General features: G+C 35.0%; 3 protein-coding genes across 3 annotated transcripts; 1 reads left to right on the forward strand and 2 right to left on the reverse strand.

The window, feature by feature from the left end:
* LOC109829454 lies at positions 430-1433 on the reverse strand. Its single transcript, XM_020396571.1, has 2 exons — positions 1038-1433; positions 430-947 (listed from the first exon to the last, which is right to left on the reverse strand). Exons 1-2 carry the CDS (start codon positions 1252-1254, stop codon positions 430-432), a joined length of 735 nt encoding a protein of 244 aa, XP_020252160.1. The 5' UTR covers positions 1255-1433.
* On the reverse strand, positions 3648-7861 carry LOC109830515 (microsomal glutathione S-transferase 3-like). The gene is made up of 3 exons (XM_020397788.1): positions 7635-7861; positions 6872-7120; positions 3648-4054 (listed from the first exon to the last, which is right to left on the reverse strand). The coding sequence occupies exons 1-3, from the start codon at positions 7745-7747 to the stop codon at positions 3982-3984; spliced, it is 435 nt and encodes a 144-aa protein (XP_020253377.1). The 5' UTR covers positions 7748-7861; the 3' UTR covers positions 3648-3981.
* Positions 10503-14525, forward strand: LOC109830516 (uncharacterized protein DDB_G0275933). Its single transcript, XM_020397789.1, has 3 exons — positions 10503-10638; positions 12721-12868; positions 14087-14525. Exons 1-3 carry the CDS (start codon positions 10584-10586, stop codon positions 14154-14156), a joined length of 273 nt encoding a protein of 90 aa, XP_020253378.1. The 5' UTR covers positions 10503-10583; the 3' UTR covers positions 14157-14525.

An 18245-nucleotide genomic window follows, 5' to 3' on the forward strand; every position in this document is an offset into this window, starting at 1 on the left:
ACTGTCGTAAGGAGAGAAAGATGGAAATGGAGGGGGCTGGGGAGGGGGAGCAGAGAATGGTGCACGAGGGAATGACATGAAGTTCATGTTCAAGTTTGAAGGAGGAGCTACAGGGGTTTTAGGGGAGGGAGTGTCATCACAATCCTCATTTCTATCACCAAACCCGGCCATGCTTAAAAGGATGAAGGACCTGTTACAATAAAATCACATAGTGAAAATATGAAGAACAAAGCTCATGTTAGACCAAAGGCTCATAATGTAAAGATAAAATCAATCCACCATTAACAAACTTAATAAATACATCCAGTCTTGACGTCAAACTTAAGAAATACAACAATACTGGAAAACCATTAACAAACTTAATAAATACATCCAGTCTTGACGTCAAACTTAAGAAATACAACAATACTGGAAATACAAATATGTCTATTACAAACCACATTCGGTTGTGTCACCGCCACGATATTTATTACAATAGTCTAGCCACATAGCACTTGCAATGTCATCCCTCTTCTCTTTCCATTCATTCCTTGCATCTCTTTCTTCTCTTTGTGTTACATTTTGAGAAAAGTCAACAAGATTGGCACCTTCCCCCTCAGTAGCTATTTCTACATCGTCATCATCAATGGTAATGTCCTCATTTAATAAGTCATCCTCCGGGTCGACTATAGCAATGTAGTTATGGAGTATAGCACAAGCCAATACTATGTCAACTTGGGTTGGAAAAGGATAATGTGGCTTTGCAGTGAGGATTTTGAAACGATTCTTCAACAATCCAAAGGTTGATTCAATTTTAGACCGTAGCGATGAATGTCTTAGATTGAATAACTCTCTTCTGTTATTTATTGGCCTACCCCTGTGCTCATTTAAATGGTAACGTACACCACGATAAGGGGAGATGAATCCAGGCATGGTGGTGTACCCCGCATCGCACAAATAATATTTGCCTACAATTTTAACCAACACATTATCGTAAATAATTAAATTCTTTGTAAATTACAAATGAATATACATTTTTTTCATTAACGAGTAATTACCATCGTAGACTTTCAGGCCATGAGGTTGAGGTCTTGAAAGTGCATCTTGTAGTACTCTATAATCATTTGCAGACCCCTCCCAACCGGCGAGAACATATGAAAATAACTTATTTGGGGTGCAGGCGGCTAGAACATTTTGAGTCACACCTTTACGGCCTCTAAAGCGGGCCACAATGCTAGCAGGAAGCGTAGCGTCAATGTGGGTCCCGTCTATCATGCCAATGCAATCCTATATAATTTTACAAGTTGACTATTAATCAATAGGATAACTATTTTACTCATGTAGATCACTGTATGTTCTTGAGTGTATTACCTTGAAATAAGGATAGTACAAAGGATTGCTAGCAATCTCTGGCGCTAATTCCATTGTTGCTTGCTTCAAGAACCGCCCCCGTATAGAACCAACTGCTTCTAGGCATTTGTTAAAATATCTGGAAATTGTTTCTCCCGATCTTATGAAATGTGATCTTACTATTCTATTTTTTGTTTTATGTCCTAGAATATTAAGAAACATGAGCAACTGTTCTTCAACTTTTACATCACGTGAATCCTGTAGTAGGCCCGACCCTCTCATTATACTGACAAGATTTTCAAATGCATGAGGCCGCATTCTAATATAGTCTCTACAGCTGTGACTATAGCCAGAAAATACACGGCATATGTGGGCATCCCTAGACTCTATTTTCTGTTTTTTCCCCTCCCCATGGTGATAGGTGACAGATTTTCTTCTACAACACATTCTCATTACACATGTCAACACAGTGACGATAGCAGACATAGTAGCATTACTCGATATCCTCATTAACGCTTCGTCATCAAGATCTTCCATCTACAATGAGTGCAAAATTCATTCTTATACATAGACAAATAATGGGACCGAATTTTTAATTCTAATACTTTCAGCGGATATTCAGTATAGTAAAATTATATAACTACACATAGTAAAATTATATATATTAAAATTAAATCAACCACGAACTCATATTCTAAATAAATTTAAACTGTGCCAATATTTTGAGCTAGCCTTCATATACACGTAGGACATCAGCAAGCAAAGATAAACATCTAAATTATGTAAGTATAGAAAACTACAGTTTGACATTTTGAAAAATTCTGGGGAGTAAACTATGCAACAAATATACTCAGTTTTTCCTCACAATATTGGAACTCAGACTCTTCTATAATTGCCTACCTATATTAAGTAAATAGTGACAATTTATTAAAATCATATAAAATTAAAAAATTAGGGAACTGAAGGCTATACCTTATCGTCGGTGTGGAGTAGACCATGATGATCAGAGAAGGAACTTGAACCCCTTAACCCGCCGAACAAGACGGCAGATCTGAAGTTCAGATCAGGGTGGAGTTTCGATTACAAGTGAATCCTTAACCCGCCGAACAAGACGGCAGATCTGAAGTTCAGATCAGGGTGGAGTTTCGATTACAAGTGAATCAGAGAAGATCACCTCCATCAACGAAGGCGACATGCACCATGAAAAGCCCCATCATCAGAAAATCGCAGACTTGTAAAACCCCAACATCAGAAAAATCATTTTGAAATCAAGGGCTACGTGCGGTCGAGGTGTCCCAGCAGGGATCTAATCAACCATTCTAGATCGATTTGTCGCCGATGGATGCCTCGGCTACCTGATTTTTCTCTTGAATCGGCGCGAAACGGAGGAGGGAAACGGAAGAGGGAAACAGAAGAGGGAAAGGTAGAAGAGAAGAGGCAACTGAAGACGAGGCGGTGAGGGTATCAACCACGGGTCAAGTTCTTCGAGTGAAGAGAAAAGGAAACGCTGAGCGTCACGTGGTGTGTCAGATTTCCAGCCCATTTCCTCTCAAAAAAAGTGGAAATGGGAGATCCTAAAAAAGCTACTGTTTGTCAGGTTTTTGGCAAACCTTTTCCTATTAAAAATGGGAAACAAACGCGGTTTTTGGAATCCAAAAAAGCCTAAAATGTTGCTTTTTGTTCCATAACTGCAGTTTTCAAAAAAAAAAAACCCAACCAAACAGCCCCTTAGTTCTTTTCTTGACGTTAATTCGTCCAAACTTATCGCTATTCTCACTCTTTTATTTCTTCCTTTTCCCCTCTCTTACCCATACAGTATGGGAGTACACTTTACAAAATTGATGCGTTAATAGCAACCCAACTATCACACTTGATAACGGGAAGGTTACGTTCTTTATGAAAAAAGGGATTACTTAAATATTGCGCCATAAAATCTTCAATAGTTGTACATTATTCTTCAAATCTTTGAAATTGCGCATCAATCCCTCAGATCATAAGGAACCTTGCAATCTGGTCCCTCGATGACCAAACTAACCCTCAGTAGATTCTTTCTTCGAAGCGTTATTTGCAATTCGACATTCTAAGTTGCACCTTTTTAACTACGAAACCCCACATGTTTACACCCGAAAAACCGAGGATCGCTTCATTTTCCTTGTCCTTCATAGATCTATCAATATCTATGTGTTTGCTATTTTTGATACATCCCATCTTCAATTAGGGTTTGAATGCACCGAATTTTTCCAAAGAAAATTCAGTTATCGCACGCGCATCGCACATGGTGTAATGATAGCATAATGCAGGTAAAGAACAATCAGACATAACCACAACAAAAACATTAAAGTGACTCAGCCCCATTCTCTACCCTCCCGAATTGATTTGGTGACCAAACACTCAGAATTTTCAAGGAGATCGACGCTAAAACGACTCAGCTGGAGCTCAACAGCGTTACATAGAAGTCTATGTCCATGCAATAACAAAACAAAGTTTACATACAAGTCCACGTCCACGCGCTAATAACAGAACAAACTCGTTCATTATTTGGCCGAAAGCGAAGGATGCAACAGCGGACCAGGCATAAACTGTCTCTATTATTAGATTAGATAGATTGCGAGAAAAGAACTCTGAAAACACAGAGAACAAAGTAATCACGCATCACAGGAGCAGATGGATACCGAAGGAAGCAGTGCAGAGTACAAGCCCAAACATACCGAGGAAGTAAATACCCCTGCAACACACAAAGACAACGCACAAGTTTGTGTAACGTTAAAAGCGAAATAATAGGAAAGAACGCCGTAACATTCTTACCCCTGAAAGAAATATGTACAGGTGATATTCAAAAGAAATCCAACATTTTCACCGTTAGATGATTATTTAGAATTACCCCTGAAAAAAGTATGTACAGGTGATATTCAAAAGAAATCCAACATTTTCACCGTTAGATGATTATTTAGAAACTTATTACATGCTACAAGCCAACCACTGCCCTAAGAGGTTCTATAGAAACTCGCTACATTAGACAACAGTTGTCTCAGATACCAAGTTTTGTACTAGTATTTTGGAGGTGAAGTTGTAATTGCACGTGAATAAAAATACTCTTCCCTTGCATCTGGCAGATATATGTACTTTTATTTCATTTTTTGGGTTTTTTTCCTTCTAAAGATCACCTTAGAAATAAGGTAATTATATGTAAACCGTATTCATTTTCAATTTATACATAAAACCACATTTAAAGCTAGTTTTTGTTGAAATCAACACATAAAACCACCTTTAAAGCTGGTACCATCGGTCAAAATTTTCACTACAAACCCTTTTGGGTTTTTCCCTGCTAAAGATCTCCTTAGAAATAGGGTAATTATATGGAAAACATTTCATTTTCAATTTATACATAAGCCACCTTTAAAGCTAGTTTTTATTGCAATCAACACATAAACCACCTTTAAAGCTGGTACTCTCACTCAAAATTTTCACTAAAAACCCAAAATTTCCATTAAAGAACTCACCCTTCAAAGCACGTGACTCTTTTCCCCCCTAAGTGCAGGTGTTGATAGGATTCTAACTCGGGTATGTTGAATTTGAATTTTTAAAATTATTTCTGGTTTTTTAGAGAAATTTAAATGGGAGGTGGTTGATTGCAACAAAAATCCACTTAAAGGTGGTTTATATACACATTGAAATTTAAAGGTGGTTTAATCACCTTGTTTTTAAGGTGGTTTCTCGGAAAAACCCTATTTTTTATTGTTTAAGGGAGCTGGGGGTTTATATACTATTATAGACCGTTTTTCATATCAACTTTGTTTATTTTTCCTTTGGCTTTATAGAGTTTTGGCTTGACAATAGAAACATGCACAAAAGTAAATCAACAAAATCTTACAATTTTAGTTTGGCAATATAAAAGCCATGATCAGGCATGCAGAGTAAAGAAGCACTATGATTGGCAATAAAAATATAAGATTAGGTACACCAAATAATGCAGCAAAACCTTAAAATCTTGGCAATAAAAATATAAGATTAGGTACACCAAATAATGCAGCAAAACCTTAAAATCTTGGCTTGCCAATGAAAAAAAAAATCATGATGAGGCACATACAGTAAAGCAGCAGAAGACGTTCGTTTCACACTTGAAAACATTGATTACACATGAAACTTTTGAACAACAGCCCTTGTTTAAGAACTTGATTTAGAATGAACCAGTAGAATTAAGTGCATAGCCACACATATGCTTAATATACAAAAGATTTAAAAGAAGGTGCATAGCTCAAACAACAGTGGTGAATACCAAATTCTCAGTTTTTAATGGTTGGATTAATTTAGGAAGAGAAAGTGAGAGCAGCAATCGATAAATTTCTGATAGATTTTGCATCGGCGAGACCTATATTCTTCTGCATAATGTGTGGTTGTGTCCCTCTACATCCCTTTCTTACTTTGCTACTTGCATTCGGTTGCTCCGGAACACAACGATTCATATTGAAACTCACGTTGTTAACCTCGACCAGCAACATGTAATAAAATGTTCTTGTTAATTCATTCAGCGCTTGCTAAGGGCCCGTTTGTTTGCACAGAAGTAACTGTGAAATAGCAGAAGTAGAGGAAGTAGAGTCTACTTCCGTTACTTCCAGGCAAAAATGTATGTTTGTTTCTCTTAAAAATCTACTTCCGCTACTTCCTTAAATGATGACATGGCGTCTATGTGGCATCTACATTTCCTTAATATTTTTCCGTCCCAAAATGCACTGAAATAGGCAGAAGTTGATATAGAGTGGGGTCCACCATGAAAAAAAGATCCTCAAATATATAATTAGGGAGTGATAAGATTATTTTTATAACCAACTAGAATTCTCCGTGCAAACAAATAGTTACTTCCGCCGCATCAGTGCCCCCCCCCACCCACGTCATCATGTGATATTTGTGTTCTCTTCGAAGGTATAGTTATCTGATGGCTTTCTTTTTTTTAATAAATTCAACAGATATTTAATGTGCTTGTTGCAATTATGCTGCGCATCTCATTATCCTCGTACTGCATTATTTATCTGATGATTTGCTTTCATTCATTTTCTTGTTATTGCACGAAATAGCAGGCATAAGAAACTGAAATCCTCGTACTTGACTAGTGCCATAGTTTATTATGTTTCTTTCTTGTTTGCTGCAGATGCTCCCTTGCTATCCTCAGTGTTTCGTGTCATACTCCTTGATCCAAAAATGTAAGATTACCTTTATTATGAAGAGGAAAAAGTTCTACTTCCATTACTTCTAAAATATATGAAACAAACAAAAAAAATGCTATTTCCGCTACTTCCTACTTCATAGTTTTAGAAGTTACTTTCATAATTTACTTCTTACCTCTAGTACTTCCATTATCCAAACGGGCCCTAAGCTAAACTACCACGAATTTGAATCCTTCCCAATGTCATCTCAACAGAAAATGTATGTACCAGTTTCCAAGCAATAATCGTCCGAGCATATCTAGAGATCAATTCTAATCCATTCCTAACATATAACTAAAACTATAATTATTTAAAAAAATAAAGAATGAGTAGAATCTCACCCAAGCTTCAAACGGTTATCGGGGATACCAGTAGAATAGCCCTTGAAATAAAAGAACCTCCCAACGGTGTACAGCAACCCTAACCCCGTCGCGATAAGAGGGTGCTGGAATCCCCCAATCAAAATCGTGGCGAAAAACACCGGCATCGTCTCCAGCGAGTTCTGATGCCCTCTCTGCACACAATTAAACAGCTTTGCATCCTTGTTCTCCGATTCGATCGCGTACATCGTCGGGTAGAAAACCTTGTACCTAAATCAAGAAAAACCAATGAGATGAAATCAACATATTAGATATAGAGAAAAGGGTTAACTGCACTTTAACACCCTAAATTGTTTAAACTCAAAAAAAAAAAAAGCTAAAATTTCATCCATGTTTTAAGTCTCATATGTACTCTGAAATTTAAGTTTTTTAAAAAGCCATCAAACGATTATTACGTGATAATATTTGTAATTATATAACCCCTAACTGGGGGGAAAACCCCTCTTTCTCGTTACTTTTAATAAAAAAACAATCAAAATTGCTACTAATACATGACAGAAGAACCCCGTTAACAATATTCACAACAAAAATAAAATAAAAACCAAAACCCATAAAATTTGAGGTGATCGATAAAAAAGAAAGGATCTTTCTCATCAAAAGCTAAACTTTATGACAAAATTTAAACTTTAAAGTGCCATGAAAATTTTGGTAAAAAAACAAATAAACTTTGGTAAAAAAACAAATAAATCCTAGAAGAAGGAAAAAATGAAACTTGTCAGCTTACTTCTTTCGAGCTTTTCCCACTTGAAAACTCATCCAGATATTGAGAAAGCAGTACAGAACAAGAACGAGGACGACGTAGCCGTACTCTTTTGGGATCTCCACTGCTACTGCCATTTTTTTTTTCCCTTAATTTTTTCCCCTCTCTCTTTTTTCTTATGTTGAGTTCGGAGAAGATGGTGGGCTTTTTAAATAGTAGTGGATTGGATCCAAAGGGTAATGGAGAAGTTAAGGATTTAGAAAAATACAGTCGAGGACGTTAGAGGAGGGGAGTTATTTAACTACACCCGAGGGTTAAAAATATAAAATTGAGGGGGGTAGGTGCAAATTCTAGAAAATTCCGTGGGTGCTCTGCTCAGAAAGCGGAGCCCCGTGGACTGGAGTGTTTCTTGGGCGACAAGCGAAGGAGCTTCTTTGCTCGGCGCATGCGTCATTCGACATTTGTCATCACCATGAAGTATTCAGTGGATTTATAGAATAAATAATTAGATTGCAATACTTGAAATTATTTTTGGATTAATTAGGTTCGGGTTATTTGAGATATGGGCTCTTTGTTTCCATGCATTTTGTATTATTGCATAAAAAAGAGACCCATGAGTTAAAAGTTATAGAGTTTTAGCAAATATATCTTGTTTTTTATTTTTTTTTTCTGTACGGATTTTGAGGTTGCTAGGATAAACGCATCAAAAATAACTTCATATAAAATTATATCAACCAGATTTGTGAATTTAGTCATGTATCCTCAACTAAATTCATGTACAACAAAATAAGTTTTAACTGTATTCTATCACTCACGCAAATACTCTTTAATATCCATCATAGACGAGCATGATTATAATTATGGATTATTTAAAAATCTATTACATAATCAACATTAATCTATAAACCAAACAACCACTAATAAATTGGTAACATTAAGATTACTGATTATAACTATACGAATAACTGTGGGGTCTATTTAATTTAATTTTTTTCATTCTCAAGATTAACCGTGTAGAAGTATAGTCATAATAGTCATGCAATTAAACTAGGATCACACGTGCAATTATATCATGTTTCTTTGCGAAGGCTATAGTCCGATTTTTTTATTATCTTCGTGAAGAACAATTATTTTAGGTTTTATACCAAAATTTAGTTATCATTTAATTTGGAGGGAATATTTAATTTAACTTAAACCTTTTAATGGACTTCTTTCTAGGTATAGCGTTTTTCTCTAAATTTGTTTAAATCCAGATCTAGTTCCCAAACCCTCTTAAACCTCTTCTTTAAGCATATATTTTTTTAATATTATTTTGGATGGAGGAGCGAGAAGAACGACTAATTAGAGATGGAAGTATAATTCATCATGTACAGTTAACAACTAAGTAACCCGAGTCAGCAATTTTACCAACTAATAAAAAAACTAATTTAAAATAACTAGCAATATTTGGCCGGGATTAAGTAGCAATTTCAATTACTTCGGAGACTAATTCAAAAGATTAAAGTTGTAGACCATATGGGGAGAAAAAAAAACAATCCTCAAAAACATTGAAGGGTTATTTAGACATTACTCCATTCTATGATTTCTATCTTCAATAATTTCATATTAGTCTCTCAAATCTTTGCAATTGCTTATAAGTCCCTTGATTCCTTCAGATCTTACGGTGTGTTTGGGAGATGACTTAAGGAAGGGAAGGAAGAGGAACTTTTGGCTCAAATTTTCCCTTCCTTCCATTCCCCCTTATCACACCTCAATTTGGGGTGTAACATTTTGGCTCAAATTTCCCCTCTATTCCCCTCCTTCACCCTCCTAAATAGAATTCCCAAACAAAGTTAAAATTATATTTATCTTCTCCTCCCCTTTCTACTCTCTATCCAAACAGGTCATTAAGATTGTTGATTTTTAATCCCTCAACGACCAAAATACCCTCCCTCCTTCAACTTGAATCCCTTGAATCCTAAAGATAGCTCCCGCTACAGCATGAACCTCAAAGCCAATCAGAGGTGGGGGAAAAAAACACTAACTTCAAATATGTATGTTTCTCATTCAAAGGTAATATATGGGTTTAAAAATATAAAGTTAATTACTTTTAAAGCACACAAACCCTAGGATCTATCTAATCAATAATCTCCAAAATTTGTGAATAAACTGACACCATACACTTAATGAGATAGTAGTGTATAAATTGATATTGTACCCTGAAAAATTCATCAATGACCCAAAATATATGACCAACATGAGGGACATGTAAGGTTTCCCCTTCTATTGCATAATGAACTAGTTATCATTAATGATGACCAGCTCATTATGCAATAGGAGGGGGACACCTCATCTGTCCCCCCTATTGGTCCCATATTTTTGGGTCTATGTAGCAAACCTTTTGTGGTGGTTTATTATTTCTGTTTGCAAGTGGGGCCCAGTTGAATACGATAATATATGGCAAAACTAGCGGCTACATGGAGACTTTTGCAGATAAGGCCCGATCTAATAAGATACTTACATTTCTCTATGGCAAAATTGCTGGGCACGAGAGCGTAATGTACTCGTAAGCGCCGTGTGTAGCTCCGCCCCTGAGCTCAACAACCTCCGACCAGCCTCCTTCATCAGCAACCTCCTCCTGGATCGTCTTTAATGTTTGTTCAGGATTCTAAAAAGTTCTTGTCCTCTTTGCAATTGGCTTTGATTCTGATGAGTTAAGAGGGGGACGAAAAGGCTAGCAACGAGTTGGAGAAGGAGGGGAGGTATTTTTGGTCATTGAGGGAGCAAATTGCAAGAACCTTAAGATTTCAAGGGCATCTGAGCAATTTCCCAGATTTGAGAGGCTGATATGGAATTACTGAAGATTGAGGGACTAACACCTAAATAACCCAATAGTGAAGGTTTTAGAGGACCAACTACTGAAGATCTGAGCAATTTCTGTTCAGCGCAGCAAACACCCCGGCGCCGCCGCGCTTGATCAAAGAAAGTCTTTTGATGGGATACATCGAAGAGGCTAGAGAAAACCATGTCAAAAAGAAAGTCGAAGAAGGTAAAAACCCCAACAAAAACCTTTTTAATTTGTAATTTTCCCTTTCAATTTACCCAACTTGATTTATTTATTAATTTATCTTTTTTTTAAACTTGAATTAGTTCTTAAATAGGTTGAATGTCCGATTACTTAACGAAAAAGTGGGAAAGGGAAAAAAAAATAAGCCAATTTAGAATGAAAGTACTTAATAGTGGGAACAGTTACCTGTTTGATCAAATGCCACAAAGAAGTTTGGCAGCTAATTACCTCAACACAGTACTAAGCATAAGCAAATTCTTCCACATTGAGAATTTAAGAACAAGAAATCTGGTATGGGATGATTATAAACTTAAAATAAGTTGTAAGCAAGATGGAAGACTGAGGCCTCAGTTTGGAACACGGGAATGAGTGGGAACGGAATGACTATTCCCACGTCTCATTCCTGCGTACCAAACACAGCCTCTTTTTGGAAGCTAGAATGCATGTTGTTACTTCCTCTTATGTGGGAATGAGCACTTCCAATGAGATGGTAGCGAATGGGCATTCCCACTTAAGTGGGGGAAAAAATTGCATAACTTCCAAATATGCCCATTCCTACGTCATTCTCTAAATTGCACATGCACATGAGAATGGAAATGAGCATTCCATTCCCACATTAATTACATTCCATTCCTTGCTTCATTCCATTCTCACTTCATTCGTTTCCTGCATACCAGATGAGGCGTTAGATTTTGGAGGTTGAGGTGATGTTTGTAAAGTTTCAGTGGATAGTAGAATACATATAGCTATAATCAGTGAAAGAGAGATTCCAATAAATTATAAGAAAAGAAAAGAAAATATAGGAGGGAGTAGAATTAGTGGACACCATAAAACTCAATCATTGTTGAAACCCATATCAGCAAATCTTCAGTTCACAATTTTTTATGACTGTGTGCGCAACTTTATTTATGTTTACACAAGTGTTTTGTTGTTATTTGTATTGAAAGAACCATGAAGAGTGAAAGAATTAAACATGCGAGCGATTGAAATGATCCAATAGCCCTGAGCCTCAAATTCTTAAGAACTTGAGTAGTGAACATGGTATGTTCAAATCATGACCTATTATCCTCGTAATGCCTAGGCATCATTTTAGAATTTTCATTACTCTATGGTCTCAACTTCTGCTATTTCATTGATAATTTGATACTGGGGCATTGGAAAACTGTGATACTGGACATAGAGCAAAATTGCAAACGAAGTGCTAACTGACCCAAATTATGTAAAGTTGTAGCAATGTATGTGTCTCATGTACATATACAAAAATATTTTTGCTTGAACAGAAATTGTTTTGTACATAATGATTTTTATATATATTTATTTATATATAATATTTATATATATTATAGTATTATATATATATATTATATATATATATTTATATATATATATATATATAATATATATATATATATATATATATATATATTATATATAGTATTCATATATTATTTATATATCTTATATATATATATATATATATATTATATATATAGTTATATTTATGTATCATATTATAATATATAATGTATATATATGTATATATATATATATATATGTAATATATGTATTCTTGTATATATATATATTTATGCTATTATGTATATATATATATGAGTATAGTGTCATTATATAATATATATATATGTATATATATTATAGTGTATTATATATATATATATATATAATATATGCTAAAGTTGTAGCAATGCTATGTGGCTCTCATGATACATATCCTAAAAATATTGCTTGACCAGAAATTGTTTGCGTACAAAATGATATATAATATATATATATATATATTATATATATATATATATATTATATATCTATATATATATATATATGTATATATATTATAATATATATATAAGTATCTTATATATATATATATATTCTTATATAATATATATATATATATAAATTTATTTATATATATATATATATAGTATTTGTTGTAAAATCTTAATCATTAGAAATAGGTTTCTCACAGGCGACCGTAGTCTAACTTAACTTTTTTCCCTTCAGAGGTTATTTGTTTGCCAAGTGCTAATTTCATTTCTGCAGCCCTACGTAGCAAAATGAAGCAGAAGGCACTGAAACAGTGCGAGCAATACACAGCAAAGTATGCTGAGTGTGCTGTGGGAAAAACTATATCTGTAGTATGGTCGTGTCGCAAACAAGCAAAAGAGTTGAATGAGTGCCTTCATCAATTGTAAGTTCTTACCTATATTATATCAACAACAGATTGCATTGAACTTCAGATTTTTAGCTGAAATCGTAGTTGACATCAATATATATTATATTGATACCTGTGGCAAAGAGAATTTAGGTCTAATCATTTATAGGTTATGTTATTTACCTGTGCGTTTAAAGTTTTGACAACTAGCTTTTTTATTATGAGAAAATTTGTGTTCTTTTCTTGCGATAGTTAATGCTTTTATATTTAAGCCTTATCCGCGTTGATTACTTAGCCATAGCTTGAAGTGTTTCAAAAACTTTCGCATAAGTGCCATTGTTGCATAGGCCGGCATCTTTGAGCTTTTCAGTTGCATAGAGAAAAAAGGCAGTACGATATAAAAGAGATGAAAAAGAATCCGAGAAGAATAAGAATAGAAAGCAGAAAAATATAGAAATCAGAAAATTATTGAAATATAGAAGAAAGAAGTAGAGAAGGATTTAGATATAAGGACACTTCAGCAATCTCTGTTTTCCCAGATGCATAATCAGTGTACACTTAAACTATTGTCATAGCAGGAGGTTTATTCTGGGACAACAAGATGATACTAATCATGAGATTCTTAGATAAATAGAGTACTCCTTTTTATCACTGATGTTTTCATTTCTTGTTGTCTAACCGCTTGACTGAATCTGTGAAGGTGCTAAAGTTGAGGGAATTTTTATTAACTATTGGTGTTCCTAGCTGTAGTGAAACAGTGGTTGGTTTGTATTTTCATTCTTTCTGTGTTGAAGGCTTAATTAGTAACTTTAGTTTCTGATTGTAAAGATGAGAATAACAATGACTAGTTATTTTAGTTTCATATTTTATTCAAACCTTGGCTATTGCTGCAAACCTTGTGAAAATGCAAGTACTTCAATTATTAGAATCAAGGGTTAATTGCAAATGGAACACCTGTAGCATCGTTATTATGAACTTATACCCCTCTAGTTTTACTTATGCAGATAGACCCCTTGATGATAATTCTTTTTACTCCTTTTACCCTCAGAGAAAGAGAAACAATTTTCTCGACAAAAAAAGATCCCTTGAGGGTAAGAGTCAAAAAAATCTGCAACTACAAGAATAAAACTATATGGGTAGTAAGTTTAAAACAACGATACGGCAGGGAGCCTGTCCCCTATTAACCATAGAATCAATTCTGAAAGCTAAAGTTGTGCATCTCATCATTTTGTTATCATTGTTGGTTCTTGGCAGTACAAACGATGGTGTATTGGAAGAAATGAAGAAAAATTACATGCTAGAGCAGCAGGGGAAGCAAGGATAGCAATGACATTTCCACAAAATCCTGATGAAAGGAAGTTACTTCTTCAGTTTGCATATACCTGGCTTCCTAATCCTCTCTGATCTGTATTAGGGTAACGATCGAGTGTTTTTTGCCCGGTAGTCTGAGTTATTTAAAAAAATTTGCAGTAATTTATTCTGGTTGGAAAGTTCCTTTCTCTTACGTTTCTTGAAGAACATCGGAGTTGATTATGAGTCTGCGCTCAGCTTATTAGTGTCCTTTTCTTTTTTATTAGTTGTCTATGTTTCGACCTTTTCTTTTTTTTAATTTTTGGTTAAAGTTATGTCAAGCCTGAGATTTGCAATGTATACTTTCTGCACCTTATTTCTCTGTGGATAGCATAGTTGAGAATGGCATGTTGTATGGAGATCCTTATTTTACTTCAGGAAAAAGCTACTGGGTTCATTTGCGCATAATGTTGGCTGGTGTCAGCGGCGGAGCCATGAATTTTAGCGGGAACCTAGAAATAATCAAACACTACAGATAACAATTAAAAATGGGTGTTGCTACAGGGACCCAAATAGGGGACCCAAGACATGGGACAGGTGAGGTGTTATCATCCGGTTGCATGATGTATTGTTCATGAACAGTGTATCATGCAACCGGATGGTGACACATCACCTGTCACATGCCTTGGGTCCCCTATTTGGGTCCTTGAGGCATTAGTGATTAAAAATTTTAACACTACTGAATAGTATCTCAGCATCATTATATAGTAAGATTTTCAAAATCATATTTCCAATTATAGTAGTGTTTACGATAGCGTTCCACTTGCATTTATTTGTTGAAATCATTTCATTTCTTAAATCTTCAATATTTTGAAATTAGTTCCTCAGATGATACAATTGCTATTATGTCCCTCGAATCGTGCCAGTTCTTTTGAATAGGTCCCTATAGTTGGCTCTAGTTAAGAGTTGAAGGGAACGTTCGTTCTGAACTAGCATTTGAGAGGGGCTTTGCAGATATACCCCCGTGTTTTAATAAGTTGAAACCCATTTAATACCCATTTAAACTTAATTGGGTTACTTTAACCCAATTAAGATCCAAAACCGTTTTAAATTTATTCTTCTCTAGGCGCTAGCTCTTAACCCCTAACCCATTTACAACATTTTCCTCCTCCCTTATGCCTCTAAAAACTGCAGAATACCTTCAATGATAACCTTGAAAATGAAATTTGAGCGAAATTGAGGAGAAATTGGAGGTATTCGGGAATAAGAAGGGGAGAAGGGTTGCTGGAATTGTTGCAGAAGGGTACTACTGTAATTGACCTTCTGGGTTTAGCTCATAACCCAAGAGGCAAGAGTTTGACATATTTGACAGAAAAACAAGCAGAGGGACCAATTATACGAACTAACATGATTTGAGGGACTGAATCGCGATTTCTATTATTTGAAGCCCTAATTTCAAAATATTGAAGAATGTAAGGGACAAATATGATTAAAAAACCCAAAAAAGGGGCTTAGTTAAAGAAATGGGGCTTTACACTTTTTTTCATTTAGCCACACATTTAACATTATTAGCAATTATTAATACCTTGTATTTATTTTGTCAAATTCAAGGAGGGGCTTGGGCCCTACCGAGCTCTATGTGTCTCCACCCCTGGACGTAGGCCTATATATTTGGGCCCAAGGCCCGGGCCCGGGCATGGCCAGGAAATTCGGGCCGATCCGGGCTTCGGGCCTGAGCTTGGCCAACAAAAGGGAAAGGCCGGGGTGGCTCGTACTAGGCGGGGAAACAGGCCGGGCCGGAATGGCCTGGCCCGAGGGATCAATGTGACCGTTTAGCTGCGTCAGCCCTACCCGGTCCGAATGGTCATAACGGCCATTTTTGCGTTTTTGACCAAAATACCCCCAAAACGGTCAAAAAAAGGCTAAAATTTGAGGATATTTTGGTCATTTTGGCTAGGGATTGCCTCTATAAATAAAGGGAGCTTTTATTTATTTTTCTCATCCAAAACTCATCTACTTCTCTCTAATTCTCTCTAATATTTTCTTATTCTCACTTTTGCTCTCTCATTCTTCAATCAAATGACTTCCTCCTCTGGTTATGAAGGACAAATCCAAACTCCCGATATTGAAACGAGTCCTAATACTCCTACTACATGAGCTACAGTTACTCCTACCGATATTGATACCGAATCCGATGGCGATAATTTTACACTTAGAGCTCCTAAAAGGTCGAGATCCGATGTGTGGAACTTCTTCGAGAAGATAGAAGTAATCAGGGATCAACACGGTAGGCTTCTCACCCAGAATGCTAAGTGTGCGTTGTGCGGTCATATTTTTCAAGCTTATCATAAAAGCGGCACCAACCACCTCAAACGTCATTTAGAAAAGTACAACAGAGGTCAGACAATGCCTCAAGGTGATATCCGATAATTTTTACTCTCCTAATCCTCATCCTCTGGTAGTCTCGGTAGTTTGAACTATAACGCAATTAAAGCTAGGAAATGCGTCATCAGGCGTATTGTTCTTAAAAACATTCCTTTTAAATTAGTAGAAGATAATAAATTTGAAGATATGATTACAGATGTTTTTTATCCCGCATTTTAAAAAAAATTCTTGTCAATCTTGTCAACGTGATATTTTTGAAATATTATCACAAGGAACAAGCAAAAACAATTTCTTATTTTCAAATTTTAAACTGTAAATTTTCAAACCGGTTATTTATGTATCACAACACACTAGATTGATGATGTTGGCAAATGTTTAAAAGAATTATTTCTTTTATTGCATTTGAAGATTGACATAGTGATATTAATATTGCAAATTTAATAATAGAAGAACTTATAAAATTAGAAATTTCAGAAAAAAATATTTTCTCTTTCACTAGATAATGCAAGTAATAATAATGTAGTTGTTGATCATATCACATTATCTTTGCTATTGTCATGTCATGGTGATATTTTTCATATTAGATGTAAGTATCATATTTTAAATTTAATTGTTCAAAGTACATTTTGTGAAATTAAACTCATCGTAGAAAAGGTTAGGACAATAGATTATGCTCATAATGCTTCTGAACAAAGACTTAAAAGATAAAAACAATTGTGTAAAAGAAAAAAATTTTAAACCCGGATTAATTCCAAAAGATGTTGACCATAGGTGGAATTCTATCTATGCAATATTAAATGTAGCAATAGAGTATAAAGAAATTATAAATGATTTTAGTACTTTCTATACTTCTAGTTCTAGCTTTGATAATATGTATGGAATAACTAAGGATGAATGGTTAGTTATATATAGTGTAAAAAAGATGTTACAAGTTTTTTATGATGCTATTATATTATTATCCAACTATTATTCAAGCTGCTTTACAAGTTTTAAATATTCATTTTTTTAAAAAAATTATCGTATGGATAATTATTTTGGAAATATGATTTTTCAAATGAAAAGTAAATTTAATAAGTATTTTAAACATATTCCTATTATTTTTGGTTTGAGGATTCTTATTGATCCATGTTTGAATGATGTTGGCCTTCGAAATTTGTTCAATTCTTTGTATGGTAACATGATAATAGACACTGATGATGGTCAAACTATTACTGCTCTTACTCATCATAATACTATTAGAACTTATTTTCAAAGACTATATGATGAGTATACAGGTATATATGGTGTAAGTACACATCAGCCTATAGCTTATGCTTCTACGAGTTCAAGTCGGGGCAAAAGGTAAGAGTTTTGATAGAGAATTATTGATAGCTCAGCTAACTAGTGGATCTGGATCTAGATCTAGATCATCAATGAAAGTTTCTGAAATTGAACAATATTTAACTGCATCTTTAGTTAAAAGTCAAAATAATAGTTTCGATATTTTGCAATGGTAAAGAGTATATGGAACGATTTCATATCATATACTTCCCATCATGGCTTGTGACTTATTAACAGTGCAGGTTTTTACGGTAGCTTTGGAATCCGCCTTCAGCATATCAGGACGTTTGATCAACGACCATAGAGCATTGCTAGATCCGTCCATACAAGAGGTAATGTGCCTACAAGATTGGTGGAGGTACGAGAAGAAAGCTCAAGGCATAGATTGGATGGTTAGTATTGAACATAAACATGAAGA

The sequence above is a fragment of the Asparagus officinalis genome, chromosome 2, assembly GCF_001876935.1.
Source record: "Asparagus officinalis chromosome 2, Aspof.V1, whole genome shotgun sequence".
NCBI lineage: Eukaryota > Viridiplantae > Streptophyta > Magnoliopsida > Asparagales > Asparagaceae > Asparagus > Asparagus officinalis.